Source organism: Diceros bicornis, chromosome 2, assembly GCF_020826845.1.
Source record: "Diceros bicornis minor isolate mBicDic1 chromosome 2, mDicBic1.mat.cur, whole genome shotgun sequence".
NCBI lineage: Eukaryota > Metazoa > Chordata > Mammalia > Perissodactyla > Rhinocerotidae > Diceros > Diceros bicornis.
This window is the reverse complement of record NC_080741.1, coordinates 59392368-59412419: the sequence shown is the minus strand read 5'-3', so window position 1 is coordinate 59412419 and position 20052 is coordinate 59392368. Positions and strand designations below refer to the sequence as shown.

At 41.4% G+C, this 20052-nt stretch overlaps 1 protein-coding gene across 6 annotated transcripts in view; it reads left to right on the top strand.

Annotated features, from left to right (window-relative positions):
• The window catches only part of FHIT (fragile histidine triad diadenosine triphosphatase), a 1365721-nt gene that overhangs the window by 1332312 nt on the left and 13357 nt on the right, over positions 1–20052 (top strand). For 5 of the 6 annotated variants that reach the window (XM_058562170.1, XM_058562152.1, XM_058562162.1 and 2 more), the window contains one exon: positions 9342–9448. In XM_058562170.1, the coding sequence (XP_058418153.1) occupies positions 9342–9443 (102 nt within the window). In that variant the 3' untranslated portion in view covers positions 9444–9448. Of the gene's footprint in view, positions 1–9341; positions 9462–20052 lie in introns of all 6 variants that reach the window. The other variant, XM_058562157.1, reaches the window with a different exon arrangement.

Below are 20052 nucleotides of genomic sequence, written 5' to 3'. Positions count from 1 at the left end.
GGTAAAGGCTTACAGAACACAACTGGCCAAAGAAATTGCTTTTTGACTAAATGTTTCCTTCTCCAAAGTTGGCTCCATCACAAACCTCCCTTTCAGAAGGAGTTTCATATCATTTCTCAGTAAGCATATTTTTAGAAACAGGAGGCCTAAGGAAATCAAACTGGTAGAAATCTCTAGCCCCTGTTGCTTCACCAATTTCCTGCCCATTGGAAAACCAGTAAAGCTGGGATATGATGGAGCCTGGGGTGAGGTGTTGGTGATCAGCATTATTTTCTGAAAACTGCTCTGAGATGCAGTTGCCCTTCCAGAGGAGGACCTGGACCTGATCAGCTGGACCTGATCCCAGCTTGGAAGTTGACCTCTATTTGCAACTTTGTTTTTCTTTTCTGTGCTGCTTTCTCAACCATGTTTACAAAAATGTGAACCAAAGGAAAGTTCCCAAGAATTTACAGTGTTGATCCATGAGTGCACTAGGAGCCAGCAAACTGTATTTCTAATCCAAACAAATACTATTCCTAATCGGCCTTGTGATGTTGGTTGAGTGATTTAAGTTCCTAAGAGACTTGGATGTTTCGTCTGGAAAATGGGAATGATGAACTTGCACGGTCAATAAGTTGGGAGGGAAAGTGCAATTCAGTGACACATTTGGCAAATGCTTCTTGGAAACCTACTACTGACTGTGAGACACAGCAAGTACTGAGGGCACAAAGATGGTTGTTTGTGTGATTTGGTGGTTTCCACCAAAACACAGGAGCTGGACAGGAGGCTTTTTACCAAATTAGCTGTTGTTGAGGGCTTATTATAATTTGAAGAGCAAAAAACTGCCAGGTGAGTGCAATTGGTTGCTCTCCCAAACCCTGGTCGGCATGCTATTGCATAATGGGATTTTCATCTGAAGTGCTAAGCCCAGCTATTAGGCAGCGTCAGTCCATGCCTTACACACATGAGGCTCGCTGTAGTAAGCTATAAAGAAAATGTTAGCAGTGGGGTGTCCTAAGAATAAGTCGAGTTTGCACTTCACTCTGTCTGTGCCGATGATTCTTAAACATAGTGACTCTCATTTCAACCACTAGTAGATCCTCATAGCCCGTTTCCTGAGTCCTGTTCCTCAAATGCCGTGATGTCATGTTAAGAAAGTTCTAAGTGATAGCCACCCAGGAGGCAGCATAGCAGATCCAGGAGGGCCTGTCTGGGGTTACCTTTCCCAGATTTCAGCTTAGCCTCCCTGATTTCTCCCCCGACAGAAACTGACTCATTTGATATTTTAATTGAAATCAACTCTGCACAGGACCAGGAGCCACAGGTGCTCTTTTCTGAGCTGTTCCTAACAAGCTTCCGATGGAAAACTGTAAACTTTAATGTCCAACCAATGGAAGCGATTTTCTGATGGCAGGCGTGCCCTCCACCTAACCTGAACTGCCAACCTTGGTGTGCACAGGTTTTATAGGGTGCATGGGACGCTCTGAAGACCACTCACAGAACAGTGAGTTGGATAACATCTAGTCTAAATTGTGATGCTGGCAAAGTCTCATTTGCTGCTTTGGCAATCGGCTTGACAGTGTGATACCTTAATGTATAATTGGATAAGCACCTTGGTTCTCTTAAAGCACAGTGCTTTGGCATAATTATTTTCCAGTACAGTGATTTTCTACTTAATAAATACTTTTGGGGGTTACAAATTCTTAAACATCAACACTCTACACTCCTTGAAAGTAGGATCCGTTAATTAATATAAGAGCTTATTTCAGCATTTTGGCCCCATTGGCAGCACTAAAATAACTTTTGCTTTTACTCAACCAGGTTAGGCTTAAGTCAAAGCTTTGGCAACTAATCAAATGATGACTGCTCTGTTGATTACCTGAATTCCTCTCCACCAAGGGCAAAGACTGGGCCTTGGAAACTTCACAGTGAACAGAGGGAACCAGAGGTACTTTGGTTGCACTTAGAGGTCTCACAATCTAGCGATTAGTCCTGGGGTTCAGCATACAGGGTCCCTCATGTAGAGAGAAAGAAGGGAGACAATTAACATATTTTTGCACAAAGAAAAATTTGAAGAACCTCAGGGTTCTAAGGAAACAGAAGTGGCAGCCAGAGGTTGGTGGCACAAGACCTTTTTTTTTTTTTTTTTTTTTTGCATCAAGTGAGAGCAAGAGGTGATTTATTAGAACACCAAGAAAGCCCAAAGTATAGGTCACTGTCTGCTCAATAACCAGAACTTAGAGAAAGGGCGTTTGAGGAGGAAACGTGTGCTCAAAGGATGCTGGCTGTGTGTGTGTGTGACAGAGACAGGGAATGTGAGACAACATCCAGAACCATGAAATATAACTCAGCAGCAGTCTAAATGGCCCAGGAAGGCTTTTTGGGGACTTGGGGACTTTGAGAAGTATATGACTGAAGAAGGGAAGGGAGTGATTTTCACACCAGTTCAGAGCAGCCTTGAGCAGGGGAGCCAGGATCAAAGTGTGCTTTACAAAGGGCCAGGAAGGAAGCTGTCAGAGGCAAAGGTTCATCTACAGGGAGGGACTAAGGCCCTGTCACTAACCGCGCACATTGCCGCTAACTCACCACCGCACTGGTTTATGGGGCAGCTGAGCTCCCCCTCCGTCCCTGCTGCCCCCTTCCTAGTCCATGCCACCCCAGCTCCTGTCATTTCTTGTCTGGCTGCTGCAGTAGCTGCCTGCCTCTAATTCCTCCTCCAGCCAGGTCACTCTTCATGAAAAGTTATTCTCATCCTCTTTCTTCCCTGCTTCCAACCCTTTAATATCTTCTTTGCACCGAAAATAAAATCCAGATTTCTTAGTCATCCCAACAGGCTGCAAATGACCTGCTGTCTCCCACACTCTTCTAGCCAGTTACCCAACCACCAAGCTTCCTTTTTCCTCGATGCTCTGCACTTTCTGTTCCCTCTGCTTGAAATACCCTTTCTCCTAGCCTTTGCTTAACAGATTTCTAATTATTGTTCATGTCTCAGCTTAAATGTCACCTCTTCAGTGAGGCCTTCCTCCAAACCCCCCACCCAAAGTTCTACCATCTCTGCAGATCACTATGCTGTTTTTCTTCAGAGCTCTTATAATATGAAATTATTTTGACTTCCAAGATCTGTCAAAAAAAAAAAATTCTGAAGCTTTCTACGGTTCAGCCCAATAGAAACAAGCATATCCATGTTCTAGAAGGCCCACGCTTCCGCCTCACATTTTCAGTCAGTTCTCTTCCCTCAGCTGTACTTCTCACCTCTGGACCGTCTCCCAAGGTTAATGCCAGATTTCCTGCACTGTTTTACTTAATATATTTTCTAAATTGACTCATTTTTAACTTAAATAAATTTACTTACAAAGGAAACTTGAGATGACATCATAAATGGGAGAAAACCCTAAAAATAAATATGATCTAAACAAAGCAATCTTATTGTATCCCAGCTAGAGTCTGGAAGGCTCCTCTCTGTTGGAGGTCATGTTGGTACCATGTTAAGGATATGCTGGTACCGACTGAGACTTTCTTCTTGGTTAATCTGAAGGACTGAAAGACAACTAAAAAGGGAATAACTTTCTCTCAATAGGATTCAAAGCTATTTGCAGCTTTGAATTGTGGACTGGAGGCCATCTTCTGGGCTACTGGGGTGTGTGTCCCATCTTTAAATAATGGAATGTTAAGGCTTCTCAAAGCGGCAGCTAAATTTCAGCTCTCTTGACAACTCTGACCGATGGTCAGGCGTGCCTAGACCACCACGTCAGGATTCGTCAGGAGAGAGCACTGCAAGTAGTTGGTGAAGCCGGTCTTGGGCACAAGTTGCAGGAGAGCTGGCACACACATCCTGTGTTTGCTGAAGCTGTACCCATTGCCCAAGTAACACCGTCCTTAAAAATCTCATCGCCATCTTTTTTTTTTTTTTTTTTTGGTGAGGAAGATTGGTCCTGAGCTAATGTCTGTTGCCAATCTTCCTCTTTTTGCTTGGAGAGGATTGTCACTGAGCTAACATCTGTGCCAATCTTTCCTCTATTTTGTATGTGGGATACTGCCACAGCGTTGCTTGATGAGCAGTGTGTAGGTCCACGCCCAGGATCCGAACCCACAAACCCTGGGCCGCAGAACAGAGCGGTGAACTTAAATACTACGCCACCAGGCCAGCCCCCATCACCATCTTTTAAGTCCAGTGCACATCCCTGATTTTTTAAAGTCAACCCCAGAGCCTTGCCCCAGTAAGAATTACTCTCTCCCCCAGATATTCTAAGAACACGATGGTGGAACTTCTAGTCCAGTACATATACCAGACTGACTTGTACATACTATATAAACACCTGTCTGAACAGAACCATCAACCCGTAAGAAATGATTTATTTAAGCTCTCTGCTCTTCATATTGTTTTTACAAAACTAATAACAATGAAATATATTAATGTATTTTATGACAACACCCAAGTTTATATTCAGCCACTTTCTTCTTTAAAAAGTGGCATTAAATTGTTTGTCCCCCTTTTGAAGACAATTTGGCGTTTTACTACATGTTGGTTCCAAATTCTGAAAAACATTTAAATTATTGTGAATCATTCCTCCAACTGTATTCCATTACAGAGCTATAAAAACGTCAATAGCCAAGGCAGTTTGAGCACTGCATCAGGGAATTAATCATTACCCCACATCCCTAGTGCTAACACATTCAATGAGCAGGAAGGAGCAAATGTCAAAATCGACAAATATCAGTACTTCAATCAGAAATCCTCTTAACACTACCTTCCCTGAAAATCATTTCAGGCAGATAAAGTGGAATGACTGCAGATGAATATATTTTAAAATCTCTTTTCAAAGCTGTATAGAAATAGAATTAGCTCAAAGGAGCCATCACAGACTTCAATCTGTTGAATGCGTATAAAGACTTTGGTTCAAGTTTGCATACCTTGCCACTTTGGCCTGCACTTTCTTCCAAAGAACCAAGCAGCTGTGAAATGATTTCAACTGTTGCTGTTGCACTGGGAGAAGAATAGGAATACGCATGTTATCAGCTGTGGTGCTGAGTATTTTCACAGCGAGTTGAGTTACCTTTATCTTGTGTGGTAGCTGCCGGGAGGAGAGATGGAGAACTGCAGTATGTTGAACCCCAGACACTGTCAGTTGGAAGAAGCACTGTTATTTTATGTACTAGTGAGAAAGAAAAACACACACTGCCAATTAAATTATGACACATCATTGATTGTAGGACACACTTTGATTTCAGAGATGTTAAAATATGAAAATGTACGCGTCTTAGAACTGATGAACTACAGAATTTAAATACTGCTGGTGATTTACTCTGCATCTCATGCAATAATAATAATAAGCCCTGGAGTGCACACAGTACTAGCCTTGAAGTTGCTCTCCTCTGGACAGTCTCCTCTGTCTTTTCCAGGAGTCACAGCTAGAAATGTTAGGGAACAACCCAAATGCAAGCCAAGCACCTCCAATGGTAGCTTTCTGGGGGGTCTCCTAGTTGAGCTGCCAGATAAAATACAGGAAGCCCAGTTAAATTTGAATTTCAGATAAACAATAAGTATTCTTTAGTGTAAGTATGTTCTAAATACTTCATGAAATATACTAAACCAAATTAACTGAGTGCCCTGTATTTTTATTTGCTAAACCTGGCAACCACACTCCCAGGGAAATTTTGACTGCATTTGACATTCACCACATGCTCTTACTCTAGGACTTTAAACTTGACCTGTGAGGAGCCTCCATTCATACCCTATTCACTCCTTACGATGACCCTGAGAGTAGGGATTATTTCAGGTCATTTTAGAGCTGAAGGAGCTACATTTCCTCTTCAGACTTGAATATCTCAGATTAGTTGGTTTGGGACTGACTTCTGATAATAGTTTTTAATCCTTTTATAAGGAAGTTAAGGTCTAAAAGATACAGGTTACTAGGGAACCATGAAGTTAGTAAAGGTAATTTTACCCCTGGAAACAACCTCTGTGAGTTGGTCAGTGGTCACTGTTATGGGGACAGTATATCCATCCTAATAACAATAATAGCAGCAGCAGCAGCAGCAGCAGCAGCAAACACTAAGTACAACTTACTATGTGTCAGGCACATCACTACGCACTCTTTTACTATTCCCTTTTTATAGAGGGGGAAACTGAGGCACAGAGAGGTTAAGAAGCTTGCCCTTCCCATTGTTCAAGTCTGAGCCTAACATCACCTTCTTGGAGAGCCCTTGCTGGATGCTCCTTAGATAATCCCCTTTCCCCCATCACTCTTTATTATAGTCTTCTATTTCTTTGTGAAATTAAGTTGGCTCTCAAAAGCCTTTCAAACTAGGTTAGCCCCTCCCAGCATCCCTCCTATTTGGTCATGCCCATCTCACTTATAATTAACAATTTGGTGTCTACCCTCCCTCCCTGGGTGCCCCAGGAGGACAGTAAAGGGGTTTGTCTAGTTCAGCGCTTTAGTGCCAGGGCTGGCATAAATATCTGGTGTTTTAATAAGCAGTCACTGCCTTTCCCTGCAGACAGCCTAAGGTAATCTGAAAGGTTCATCTGAAGTAATGAAGTGAACTCCCCTGTTAAAGCTCGCCCAAGGCAAATAATGCCTTTTGGATAAGCCACTGTTGAAGATCATTAGGGCTTTTCTCTGTTAGCAGGGCAATGGCTTGCAGCCACCAGATTCTCCGGTTGCCTCAGGGAAGCAGAGTTTGACTCCAAACTACAGCATGTTTAATTTCCAGGTCACCTGGATGGCTCTTCTAGGACACAAGTCTTGCCCACCAGGATCTTTCCCGGGCTCCCTATTCCTGCAGAGACTGAAAACCCAGTCAAAGGCTCCCGAACTAGATCAGCATCCTAGTGTTGCTGAGACAAGCCTTGTGGCCCAGACACTCCTTCGACGAGCAAGAATAGAAGAAAAGCAGTTCTACAGCGGGGTTTGCAAAGGATAGCGTTGATATTCTTGATAAGGGCACAAGCAATGGGCTTAAGATAAATGTATTATTTCTCTATGTGTATGGGCTCTATCTACACACACACTTCTCTCAAATGCAGTTCTTCTTAATAGTAAGTGGACCTTAGAATTGCCTGAGAAGTTTAAAAGAATCCCCAAACCCAGCTGCCTCCAGACCAATTAAATCAGAATCCCTGGAGTGGACCCAGGCATCAGTAGTTTTTGAGGTTCTCCTCGTGATTCCAATGGGCAGCCAGGGTAGAGCACGGCTGTTCTCAAGAAAGCCACGTGCTTCCATCTGGGGCTTTTAGGAGGGAAACGTCTATATTTTTAAAAACCGTATATAACAGAGCTTTGCTAATATGATTAGTTGTTGTTTTATTTATTTCCTATTTCCCATAAACAACTTCTAAGTGTTGGCACAACGTTGCCATCTGTAAGGCATATGACAATAACAGTCGGTCGCCTAATAACCAGGGAAGCATTAACTAACGTTCACAGGCTCTAAATTACTTGGATTCATCTGGTATGACCTGCGTTAATGAAGCCACTTAATGCTTGATTTCTGTGTCTTCCGATGGCAGTACCAGAAGTTGGAAGGCCATATATTCCAGGATTTGTATTGTTTTTTTGTCATCTTGTTGAATTGTTACGAGATGGATTTATAACAGACCTAAAGCTAGTATCAAAATGAAAATTAGTTCTTGAGTAGAAAAATAGCAATCCCGTTTGACTCGCCTGTAGCAATTGCGTCATATCTGCCTCTGCAAGGAAGGAAATGACTTCTTAATGTGGTTTTCTCCCACTAAGGAGAATTAAATCTATGTGGCAAAATGTAAAACCAGCATGCTGGCAGCCAAATTCTGAACGGAAGATCCATGACCCTCATAAACATATTTGAGGCCCAACTATATGCTAATGAGCCTCATTTAGGCTCAAACTTCCCCAGTGGAAACACTGCTCAGCTGCAGAGGCAGGCTATCGTTCCCTCACTGTTTTGCCTTCTGTATCAAAGTTTACTTCGAAATAATGGGGAAATTTCTCCATCTGCTGCCAGCCACCAGGGTGGGGGTCTCTGGGTTAGATTTAGAGTGTTTTTGGCCTGAGATAGCAAACTCCACTCTTCGTGTTGATAGACTTTTTGCTGGGTTGGCAAGATTCTTTTTGCAGGATCTGACTCTCGGGTGACTGCTCCTGGTGGGGTGGAACAGGATGTGTGGAACTCTCCACTCTTTGGAGAGTGGTTGCCCTGCAGCTTCTCTGGGGCAAATTAAAAGGCAAGCATTGTTGAGAACAACCCTGGGACTACCACTGCCTAGCTGGGGGATCTTGAACAAGTGAATGAAATTCCTCAGACCTCAATTTCTTTCTTGGTAGGACGGGGCTAAGTAGTCCCTGCCTTATGTATGGGTTATTGTAAGGATTAAATTAAATAATACACCTCAAAGAAACCAGCCTTCACATCGTAAATAGTAGCCATCATTGGTGCTATTAAATCGTTTGCCTCAATTTCCTCAGATGACTTAACACAAAATACTACCCTGTGCATCCTGTGAAGAATTTATTCCTTCAGCATTTTACAAAGTATACAGCCACACACAGGAATAACAAATTTAGTTAATAAAACTGAATTGCAATAGGAGAGTAAGAGGGAAAATTGAGCTCTTCTAATAAAGAGAGTTCTGAGAACATCTCTGTCTCTGACAGAAATGAAATTTTGTTCACTCTCTATGTAAATCTGAGACATATACAAGATGTTTTTTTAAATAAGTATGGGACTCTGAAGAGGATTTTAAAATGATTCAACTAAGACCGATTGTTAATTTTTTGATAAATTTTTGCTTCATTTAATGTCTTTCACCGTTTGCCTGCTTGAGGCCTCTTTTAATGGATATACCCTTATTTCTTACTCAGTACTCATGGCTCTTGTATTATTATCATAAATTTGCTTGGGCTATTTTGGTTCACTGAACAAAACTACTCAGAGCTCATATAAGACAGGCTAAGCCAAAGAGAATCGTAGGTAAACCACAGGCCAGCTCGGGGGAACCACCATGGGTAGGCGGCAAACTCAATGCCTTCAGGGTCTGTGCAGTAAAATGAATGAATGATGCCTGCCAAGAATAAGAAGATTAAGAGAGTGGTGAGGATTATGGTAAACGGCTGGATGCCCCCCCCAAATCTGTAATCCTCACTCCCAGCCTCAGCAGACAATTACAAGGCAGTGTCGCCTAAGCTGGTTATTTTATTAGAGAAGCTGGATATATGGATTTTTACATAAAACATCTCCTTTTTCAAATTTTGGCAACTAGTGCAATTAAAAGACACACACCTCCTGGCCTCTGATTTATGAATTCTGTTCAGCCACCCCAGAACACTTGTTCAAGGAGATTTCAAGGACCCATTAATGAACCTATTCCATTTTTTTCTCCAAAGCTCCAGAAACATGACAAAGAGGAGGAGGACTCCCCAGCCTTGTGGAGATCGGAGGAGGACATGGCAGCAGAAGCTGCAGCGCTGCGGGCCTACTTTCAATGACTCAGGTAGACTGTGCACGTCAGCATCGCTGAGACCCACAAGGGGCTCCCTGCCCAGGATGGGGACACAGAAAAGCAGCTTCACCACCCTCCTAGAGTGGTGGCCGCAAAAGACATAAAAGCTGGAGTGGAGAAAACCCTGCCCTTGGGGCACTTATTCCGACCCCTGGGTCTCCTCTTCCTCCCTATCTCCACGCCACCTTCTATATAACTGTCTGTTCACTTCCTTCCAACTCACCCCAGCCCACCATCACCTCTCTCCTGTTGCCTCTCCTCCGGTCCTGCCCCTCTCCAGTTCAGTTTCCACAGTGCATCCCAAGATAGTTTGTAACTCAAACCTGATCCTTTAAGAGGTCAAAACCCTTTAAGGGAGTCACATCGCCCTCAGGCTCAAGTCCCGGATTCCCATGTTAGTCTGCAAGACCCTGGTGAAACAGCTCTTCTGCTCCAGACCACATCAGCCACACCCAGGCCGCCTCCTCTTTCTCCCTGGGCATCTTCTCCCCAGCTGCTACTTGGTAAACTGCCCTTTGTGTTTCTCTTTAGCTGTGGCTGCTAGGAAGCTCAGGCCACAGGGAAAGGTCAGGGTGAGAAAGAATTATCTGTTTGCATTAATGATGTTTCACTGTTGGGAGATCATAGATTTAAGACTCTGGTAGGAAGCTGTAGCCAATCTCCTTTTCAGAATGCGTATATACACCCAATTTTTATACAATATCAAGGGGCTCATGGATCTTCTGAAATTTATCAATAAATAGGGTTGCCATGAAATATTGGGACACACTAGACTAAAAAAATTATTTGTTGCTGATCTGAAATTCACATTTAACTGGGCATCCTGTATTTTATCTGGCAATGCTGGTAATAAACCTCCTTGAGGGATAATGGACCCAGATAAAGAGCCTCTCCTCTAAAGAGTTCCTTTTTACTTTTTAGAATTGTCTGCTTCCTCTGGTCTTGTATAAACGTGTTTATATTATAAGTTGCTGAAGTAGATTAGATACAAATTACAAACACAATTAGTGAACAAATACAATTTAGTATAATTCAATTGCTACTAGTATCAACCACTTAGTGATCATGATTTTTAGCTAGAAAACGCATTCACTATATTCCATTTTCACTTGGAAATGTGAGTCTTTTTTGGTTAGTTTAAAATGTATGTGCATTTCTTGGCCTTTTTCTCCTCAGACTCCTTTTTAAAGTATTTTAGTTACTTACAGACTTAGCATCATCTACCTCTCCGCCATTATTGTTGAAGTATGTTGCTGTGCTCAGGCCCAGGCATTCTAGAAAGCTTATTTCATTCTTCCATGCCATTCGTTTGTCAGCTCCGCATTCAATTGCCTGAAGGGATATAGTGTGGTACTAGCAGAAGCTATCTTTGATATTTTACTTTTAACCTCTTCCACTGTTCACCTTCTCCTTTTTTTCTTTTTTTTTAGAACCAAGCTAGTTTACCTAAGAACGTAGGCCTATGGGCAAGAGTGCAAACCTCTTTCCCTTCCTCTTCTGAAAGCCCATGTGTCATTTTGGAATGTCCCATTCAAATGGGGTTACCATTCTTCAGACTCAAATTCCTAGACTGAATTTTTTTTCTTTCTTCATTTCTTATGTAATGGGTACTTTTAGGGAGAGCCAAGAAAGTTCTAGGCTTTTCCTGAGGCTTGCTGAATTGTAGGATTCTATCTTAGAATGCATTTCTTAAACACTTTAAGAGGATTTACACTTATTACCCAAGTTTCCTGTATCCTTTGCTTTGTCGGTTTTTGCTCCCGTCTTGCCGTGAGGCCTAACAGTGCCTGTCTTCCAGGTGAATCAACTTGCCTTATAAGTCTTGCCAGAAATCTATTCACCCTAACTTGTTATACAAACTATTGCCACAGGTTTTTTAATTAACTAACACTAATATCTTTCCTTAAGGGTCTTTGGTTACAGACCAAACAAATCACCTTCAATTTTCCCAGCAGTCAGATGTGGGAACTGAGACCAGGAGGGATAACGTGGGTGCCAAATAGCACACAACTAGTAACTTAGAGGTGAGGGACTTAGAGGTAGGGTCCTAAGATTTCACCAAGAGCATCATTGTCTCCTGTACTGTGATGGATGATGGGACTATATATACTTCTCTTTAGAGACAAAGGGGAAAGAAAATGTTCTTTTTAGGAAACCTCATCATTGAATTGTTCCACCTGGTTCTTTTGACACCCACCCTCCTCCCTTTTCAAAATAAATCTACACACCAAATGTTTATACAGTTTTAAGGGGTTCATGGAACTTTTGAAATTTGTTAATAAATAGGGCTGCCATGCAATATTTGGACATACCTAGATTTAAAAAATGATTGTTTATCTGAAATTCAGATAAACTTGGCCTCTCCAATCTCTTTTCATTATACCCTTAGCAGCAAGTCAGTCCTAGGCAGAGCCAGTTTAAAGACTTTGATGGTGCTCACTCTACAAGACTGCACAATTTGCAACATGCACAAAGGCAGATACGATGGGGCTTAGCCCCGGAATTGATAACAATAGCTAACATTACCGAGACTTTGTAAGACATAGGTTCTTTATTATCCCATCTTGCAGGGGATGAGAAAACTGAGACTCAGTGATACTAAGTGCTATTCCAAGGTAAATGAATTATAAGTGCTGGGGCTGAGATTTGACCTGATACAGTCCAACCCCAAGGGCCATTCTCCTAGTCTTCGTACTGCCCACCTTACTAAAAGAGCTCGCTTCTCCAGTCAGCACCACCTCACTAACCCAGCTCCCCTCACCCTCCAAATGCTCTCTTTAGCCTCTTCATCTGATCTCCTGGTCTCCCTGGTCCCACTGTGAGAATGTCCCTCTTCATCCCCTGCTGGACTTCCTTGCCAGCCTTGTTAATGCCATCCTCTCCAGCACTTGCCTCCCCGGCCATGTTGCAGTCAGGTAGCAGGAACCAAAATAGGCCTGAACTTGCACCACCTGATTTTGCGCACTTTCAATTTGTTCCAGACCATGCTGATTCCTACCTAGGCTGCACGCTCTCTTTTCTTTACCATTTGACCACATGCCTGAGTAATATGACCTTGGGCGAATATAGTCTTTTCCAAATTTCATTCATTCCCATTTTGTCATGATTAGTCTCATCTTTGTGTACCACCTAGGGTATTGTTTAACTTATTTACTTGATTCACTTTTTAATTTTCAGTTCATTTATCTTAAATTTTATATCTTAGCCTCAATGGAAAATAAGTATTACTTGTAATGAGAAGTTAAGCAAATAAATATAAAAGAAAAACAACGCTGATGAATTCCAACTCCACATAGTTGCTTGCCTATTGGGACTGAAGTTCATTCTCTTTGTTAAAAAGAGAGGCTGGCCATCCTTAGAGAGGTATTTAATTCTAGCCCCAAACTGAGACTCTCCATTTGACCTATTCACAAGGATTAAAAGAGAATAACCTATAAAGAGATTCAATGTAGATCACTTAAAATTATCTTAAACAGGCAAATAATTCCTATGTTTGGGAAACAGCAATAGAGATCAGAATTCAAACTGAGAACAAGCTGGCTCCAGACCTGCTCCAACCCCTAAGCCACTGCTCCCCATGTCTCTCACCAGGCACCCGGAGAAGATAAAGCCCATGGGGGAAAGTAGAGTCAGCTTCCCAGGGATGAGAGGCCACTCTCTGTGCCCGGCTGGAGGACACCAGGCAGGAAGCCCTGCACCACGATCCACTGCCTCCCACAGGCACGCTCCGTCTCTAGGCTGATTGGATCTGTTTGAAATCACTCTTTTTCCTGGAAGACCAACTCCCAGGCTTTGGCCTTAACATTTTATTTACCATTAGTCTACCTTAAAAACCAACATATTGCAGAGGAGAATGCGCAAACTTATACCCAGAGATGCCCTATATAGGAAAAGTTACTGCAATAGGCAAAGAGCTGCTCTCTGTTGAATGTTTGGGGTAGAAATACCTAGCAACTGCTCAGTCAGTAGAAACCCCTGTTCTGTATCTTCTTTATGTATAAACCCAGACTAATCCTCAGCATGACAAGACTGCCATAGACCACAAAGATAAACATTCCAAAACTATAAACTGTTTCTTCAGCCTCTTGGAGCCATCAGGGACCAACATTAGCTTAGTTGTGTGGAAGAATTCGCTTGATCTTCCCATATAACTCTGCATGATGTTGCAGTGTTTTGGCTGCTCTCTGTATCCTTTGCCTAGCAGAAAATGACTTTGAATTGCAATTTTTTAAGCAGTTGTGAAAACCGACATTGCCTTTGTCATGCACAGGAAAAGCCAACAGTCCAAGTGTTGCTGAATGCAGCTGCAATTGTCTCACTCTCCACCTGACAGGTCCCTGATGAGGCTGGCAATCCTTTAGTTCCAGGAATTCAACATCTGCCTTCTGCTTAGGTGAATTTATGCATTGGCTCCCACACACTGGGCTGAGTTCTGGGATAAAGGTTCTGCGATGGCTCTTTTAGTCTATGTCCTAAATCACATTGGATGACAGTGGATCTGCATTCCTTACCTAATCTTGCATCCTTCCTGAAACATAGTAATTATTTAGGTATTTAATATTCAGATTTACTACCTCTATACTCCCATGTTAAGTTCCTTACTTAATTTTAAAGCAATGATGTATGTACCAGTGGGGAAAGATTTTATCTTCTCCCTATACCTACTCCCACCCCATGTTGGAACTGAGTAAGGTGTGTTGTTTGTAAAATATGCAAGCATCACTCCTAACTCTAAAAGAAAGTCAGAGCAGGGCAGGTTTCCACACCCTGTTGTATCAGCAGACCTCACTTGTAATTCATCAAACTCTCCTCTGTGCATGCCATTATTTTATAGATAATTGGTTGCCTCTCATTTACTCATAACAGAGCTGTGCAATTTCAAAGCAACTGAGTCAGCCCAAAACAGCATTATTAGTAGTTACAGATACTGTACTGTAAAAGCAAAATTTTGACACTGTCATTTTTGAAAAATTACCATAGTTTCAGGCACTTGACCACACATATCATAATCATGGACAGTCGAGGTGGATGAGAAAGGACAGGTTTGCTTATTTAACACATGTTCTGGTCACTGAATTGTGCCTTTTGAAATCTACCCTACCAGCTTGGAAACAACCATCTCAGAGAAGGTCTCCTCTCAGCACAGCAGCCTCTGATGAGAAAGGCCCAGGGAGCAGATCATAGTTATCTCATGTTTTCTTGGGTGAGGAGATGGATTAACTTCTGCTCTTTGACTAGTTCAATCCTAAACCCACTAGGTAATCCCCATGTGGGAGTATCATCAATACCAATGAAAGTGTTTGCCAACACTCTTTCAGCCATCCCCAAACTGATGCAATAAAATATTTTCTTTAGCGTGGAAGTGCGACAGAAGATCCCTTGTTTCAGACTAATGACACTTTAGTGTATTCAAAAGCTCTTTGCCAGAAAAAGGACCCATTGTCCTAAATGCAGCAAGAAAAGAGATTTTTGTTTGCTTTTTCCTTCCTCTGCAGTCCATGTTTCTACTAGATTATGCTACCTCACTTCTCCTGCTGTGTAGACTATGTTTATAGAACCAAATTTCAGTAGCAAGGAATTAAAGACTCAATTATTCAGATTAGATAAATAGAAATCAAGTCCCTGTGGCCTAAATTGGGAATGATAAACCATAGAATCATAGAGACTTTAGAAGTAATCAAATTTAATGTCCCGTTCAATGATTTCTTTTACCACAACCCAAAAGGATGACCATCTAGTTATACTTTAAAACCTCCCTTTATAAACATTCTATAAGACAGTCCCCCCATGATTCCAAAATGGGTTTTTAGTTTAGCTTAATTATTTTTAATATGTTTTACCAAGATCCAGCTTTCTCTAACATGTACCCAATAGTTCAGGCAAAAGATTTCCACAGGCCATTGCTGGCTAAAGAATCTACAGAACTGTTCTGTTGAGATTTATTTTTCCTGGTGGTAGAATGACTAGTGTCCCATAGTTACTTTTAATCCTTATGAATCTCGGAACCACATGATCCATCAGTACAGAGTCCTTTTCGGAAAAGTGTAATCCAAATGCCAAAAATAATTTTTAAGAGTTTCAATTTTTACTTGCATCTTGCAAAAAGATAATGAAATAAAGCCTATCATCACCATCATTATTACCATCTTCATCCTCATCTCATCTGCAGAAATGGATACAGAAATGTATCACACATCAATCTGCATACTCTTGTACGGCAAAAACCTTATAAAAACTTCTACCCACTCCCAAGATTTTTTTTTCTTTCTCTTCTTGCTTCTCTCCACTCTTTTGGTCCTTTCTTTTCTCTTTTCTCATTTTGTCTTTGTCTCTGCCAGAAAGGAAGGTGGAAAAAAACTCTCTCCTAGAGGTCAGGGGAGGTTAATATGAAAAAAGGCTATGAAAATTCATATTAATAATTGTTGACTCATCAATTAATTTTTGTGTGTGTGTGTGAGGAAGATCAGCCCTGAGCTAACATCGTGCTAATCCTCCTCTTTTTGCTGAGGAAGACCGGCTCTGAGCTAACATCTATTGCCAATCTTCCTCCGTTTTTTTTCCCCAAAGCCCCAGTAGACAGTTGTATGTCATAATTGCACATCCTTCTAGTTGCTGTATGTGGGACGTGGCCTCAGCATGGCCGGAGATGCCGTGCGTTGGTGTGCGCCCGGGGTTCCGAACCTAGGCCACCAATAGTGGAGAGCACGCACTTAACCACTAAGCCACGGGGTCGGCCCGACTCATCAATTAATAATAGCTAATATTTGTGTAATTCACTCCATCCTATGCCTAAAATGTTCCTCAGCCACCTCTTATATAGTAAGTGCTCCATTATCTTGTAGGTACTCAACCAATCAATGCAGGATGCACTAGCAAAAGCAGCTCTAAATTGTGCTCCTTCTGGTTTTAATACTTCTCTGAAGATCCAAAAGAACTTTAGTGTGTTATCCTACTTCCAATTTATCATGAGTGATAAGCATTGGAGACTGTGAGAGTCCACTGGCTGTGCCAATATGTAGATTCATTATTTTCCCTATGATTTCTATTATATTTTAAAGACGATAAATTATGGAAATGTTTAGGTTATGAGAAATTAGTTTAAACAGTAATTAAAGAATAAAATCCGTAGAGCAGAATGTTTTCAGACCACCAAAAATGAAAAGAAAAAGAGTGACTTCTATTACTAACAGGCCAATTACTTTGACTCCAACCTCCCACTGTGTTCAACTAGAAAAACTGTACACATTATAAGAAAATATCTGTTAAAAGTAACAAGGTAGGGGCCGGCCCGGTGGCGCAAGCGGTTAAGTGCGCGCGCTCCGCTGCGGCGGCCCGGGGTTCGCTGGTTCGGATCCCGGGCGCGCACCGACGCACTGCTTGGTGAGCCATGCTGTGGCGGCGTCCCATATAAAGTGGGGGAAGATGGGCACAGATGTTAGCCCAGGGCCGTCTTCCTCAGCAAAAAAAGAGGAGGATTGGCGGATGTTAGCTCAGGGCTGATCTCCTCACAAAAAAAAAAAAAAAAAAAGTAACAAGGGAGCAAAAGATTACAGGGTCGAGATCCAAGAGAAGACAGAAATGCAGACAGACGCGCCAGCATTTGAGGTTGCTTTGCCCCTGAGGGCATTGGTGAGTGTTGGAAAAGCAGCTGGAGCTAGAGCAGTAAAAGCTGGTGCCAACAGTAGAGTCCTTCCTAAACCTCTATACCTGGCTGGGAATTCAAAGATCTGGGAGAGTGGTGCCACTGGAAAAAGAGTGAGCCAGACGTAAACCAGCCCTGGTACAAATTGCAGCCCAATTTCAAATCATCTAGGTGGTTGAGAAAGTCTCAGTCCTAGAAATTGAATCGAGATGATCTCAAATTACTAGTCCCATTAGGTTCCTGGGAGAAGCAAAGAAAAATTATCTCTGGAAGAAAATAATACCATCCAAGATCTTAAATTATTTCTACAAATAATTTTTTTTCAATTAGAACACCCAATATGTGAGTGCGTACACACACACACACGCACACGCACACACGCACACGGAGCATTTGAAAAAGCAGGATAATACAAATAAGATTAGGATCACAGGGTAGCTAAAACTGGAATTATCAGACATAGCCATTAAAAAAATATATATTTACTTTGTTTATGGATAGAAACAACAAGATTAAAAACAATTTCAGCAGAGAGCTGGAAATTCTAAAAAAGACAGAGATGTTGTGAAAAAGAACCAAATAGGGGTGCTGGCCCTGTGGCATAGTGGTTATGTTCAGCACGTTCTGCTTCAGCGCCCTGAGTTTGCGGGTTCAGATCCCAGGCGCAGACCCGCACCGCTTGTCAGCCACTCTGTTGCAGTGACCCACGTATAAAGTAGAGGACGATTGGCACAGCTGTTAGCTCAGGGCTAATCTTCCTCAAGCAAAAAACAAGAAAGATTGGCAACAGATGTTAGCTCAGAGCTAATCTTCCTCAGCAAAAAAAAAAAAAAAGAAGAAGAACCAAATAGAAATTCTAGAACTGAAAAATACAATGACCCCATGAATGAATTTGGCAGCACACTGTGCATAGCCAAAAAGAGAATTAGTGTACTTAAGGATGAGCTGTGTGAAAATATCCAGAATGCACCATAAAGAGATGAGCATGGGAAAAAAGTAGAAGAGAGGGCAAAGACATAGAATATAATGAGAAAGTCTAATAGGTATTTATTCACAATTCCAAAACACAGTTTCAGTGGAAGCTATATTTAAAGAGATAATGACTGAGAGTCTTTTTAAACTGGCAAAAGCCACCAATTCAGAAATTCAAGAACACACCAAACCCATAGTGGGGAGTGTAGAATCCACACCAAGGCACATCATGATGAAACTGCAGAAAATCAAATTGTGAGTTGCTAGATTTAATAGTGAAGAAAAAGGGAGTAATAATTAGACCAAAGGCAATAACAAACAAAATCAGAAGACCATGGAATGGCATCTCTAAAAAGCTGAAAGAAAATAACTGCCAATCTAGACTCCATACCTGTTAACATACTCTTATAGAATGAAAGTGAAATAAACACATTTTCTGACAAAAGCTGAGAGAAATTCATCACCAGCAGACTCATACTAAAGGAATTCTAAAGAAGAAATCAAGGGGAAATTAAAAACTATTTTGAACTGAATGACGAAAACTAAAAAAGGCATGTTTAGAGATAATTTACTTTTAATTATGACATATGCATTTATTGGAAGAAAATAAAAGCTGAAAGTTAATGTGCTAAACATCTTTCTGAATATTGCAGTCATTACAAAAGGACAAGAGCGTATAATGAATAATTATAGACCAATAAATTTTTAAATTTGGATTATAGTAAGTTTCTAGAAAAAATACAGTTTATACAAACTTATACAAAGTGAAAAAGAAAATATTAATAATTTGATAGCTATTAAAAAAAAGTCAAAGCTGAATTAAAGCCCTACCCACAAAGAAAATGTCAGGCCCGGGTAGCTTTAGTGGTGAATTCTACCACACAATTAAGAAAGAAACAAGAATATTATTAAGAATTAATGTTATTCTTTTTTTCTTTTTTTTTGAGGAAGATCAGCCCTGAGCTAACATCTGCCAATCCTCCTCTTTTTGCTGAGGAAGACTGGCCCTGGGCTAACATCTGTGCCCATCTTCCTCTACTTTATATGGGACACTGCCACAGCATGGCTTGACAAGCGGTGCGTCGGTGCGTGCCCGGGATCTGAACTGGCGAACCCCGGGCCGCCGCAGGAGAGCGTGCGCACTTAACCACTTGCGCCACCGGCCCCAATGTTATTCTTAATAAGGGTTGCCTTGCACATGAACATGACAAGAACATAACAGAAAGGGAATCTACAGACTAATTGCACTTGGGAATACAGATGCCAAAGTCCTAATAGATATCAGATAGATTAACTGTGTGTGTGTTTGTGTGTGTATGCACAACCTATGAAAAGGATACTACGTTATGAGCAAAGCAACGTTGGTTTCATGTTAGACTATCAAGTAATGTCTTTCACTGGACTAATAAAGGAGAAAATGAAAGGATCATGTCAGTAGATGCAAAAAGAAAAAATGTTGATCAAATTCAATGTCCAACTTAATAAATATAAAAATCGTAGGAAAACTAGAATTAGAAGAGAATTTATACTTAAGAGTGAAATGTTGAATACTATTCATCTGAGGTTGTAAATGAGATAAGAAAATACACGATTAGCCTTGATATTGCACAAAGTACTCAAGGTCCTACCTAGTGTAGTAAGGCAAGAACAATAAGTAAAAGGTAGGAGGATTAGAAAGGATGGAATAAAATGGTCATTATTTGTAGACAATATGATGTATGCAGAAAACACAAAAGAATCTACTGAGAAACAATTAGAATTAATCAGTAAACTTAGCAAGGCCTCTGAATATAAGATCAATATACATAAATTTTGAATTTCTCTATATCAGCCACTGTCTTAGTCATCTGGGGCTGCCATAACAAAATACCATAGACTGGGTGGCTTAAACAACAGAAATTTATTTCTGTTCAGATCAGGGTGCCTGATTAGGTTTTGGTGAGAGCCCTCTTCCTAGCTTGTAGACAGCCTCCTCCTCACT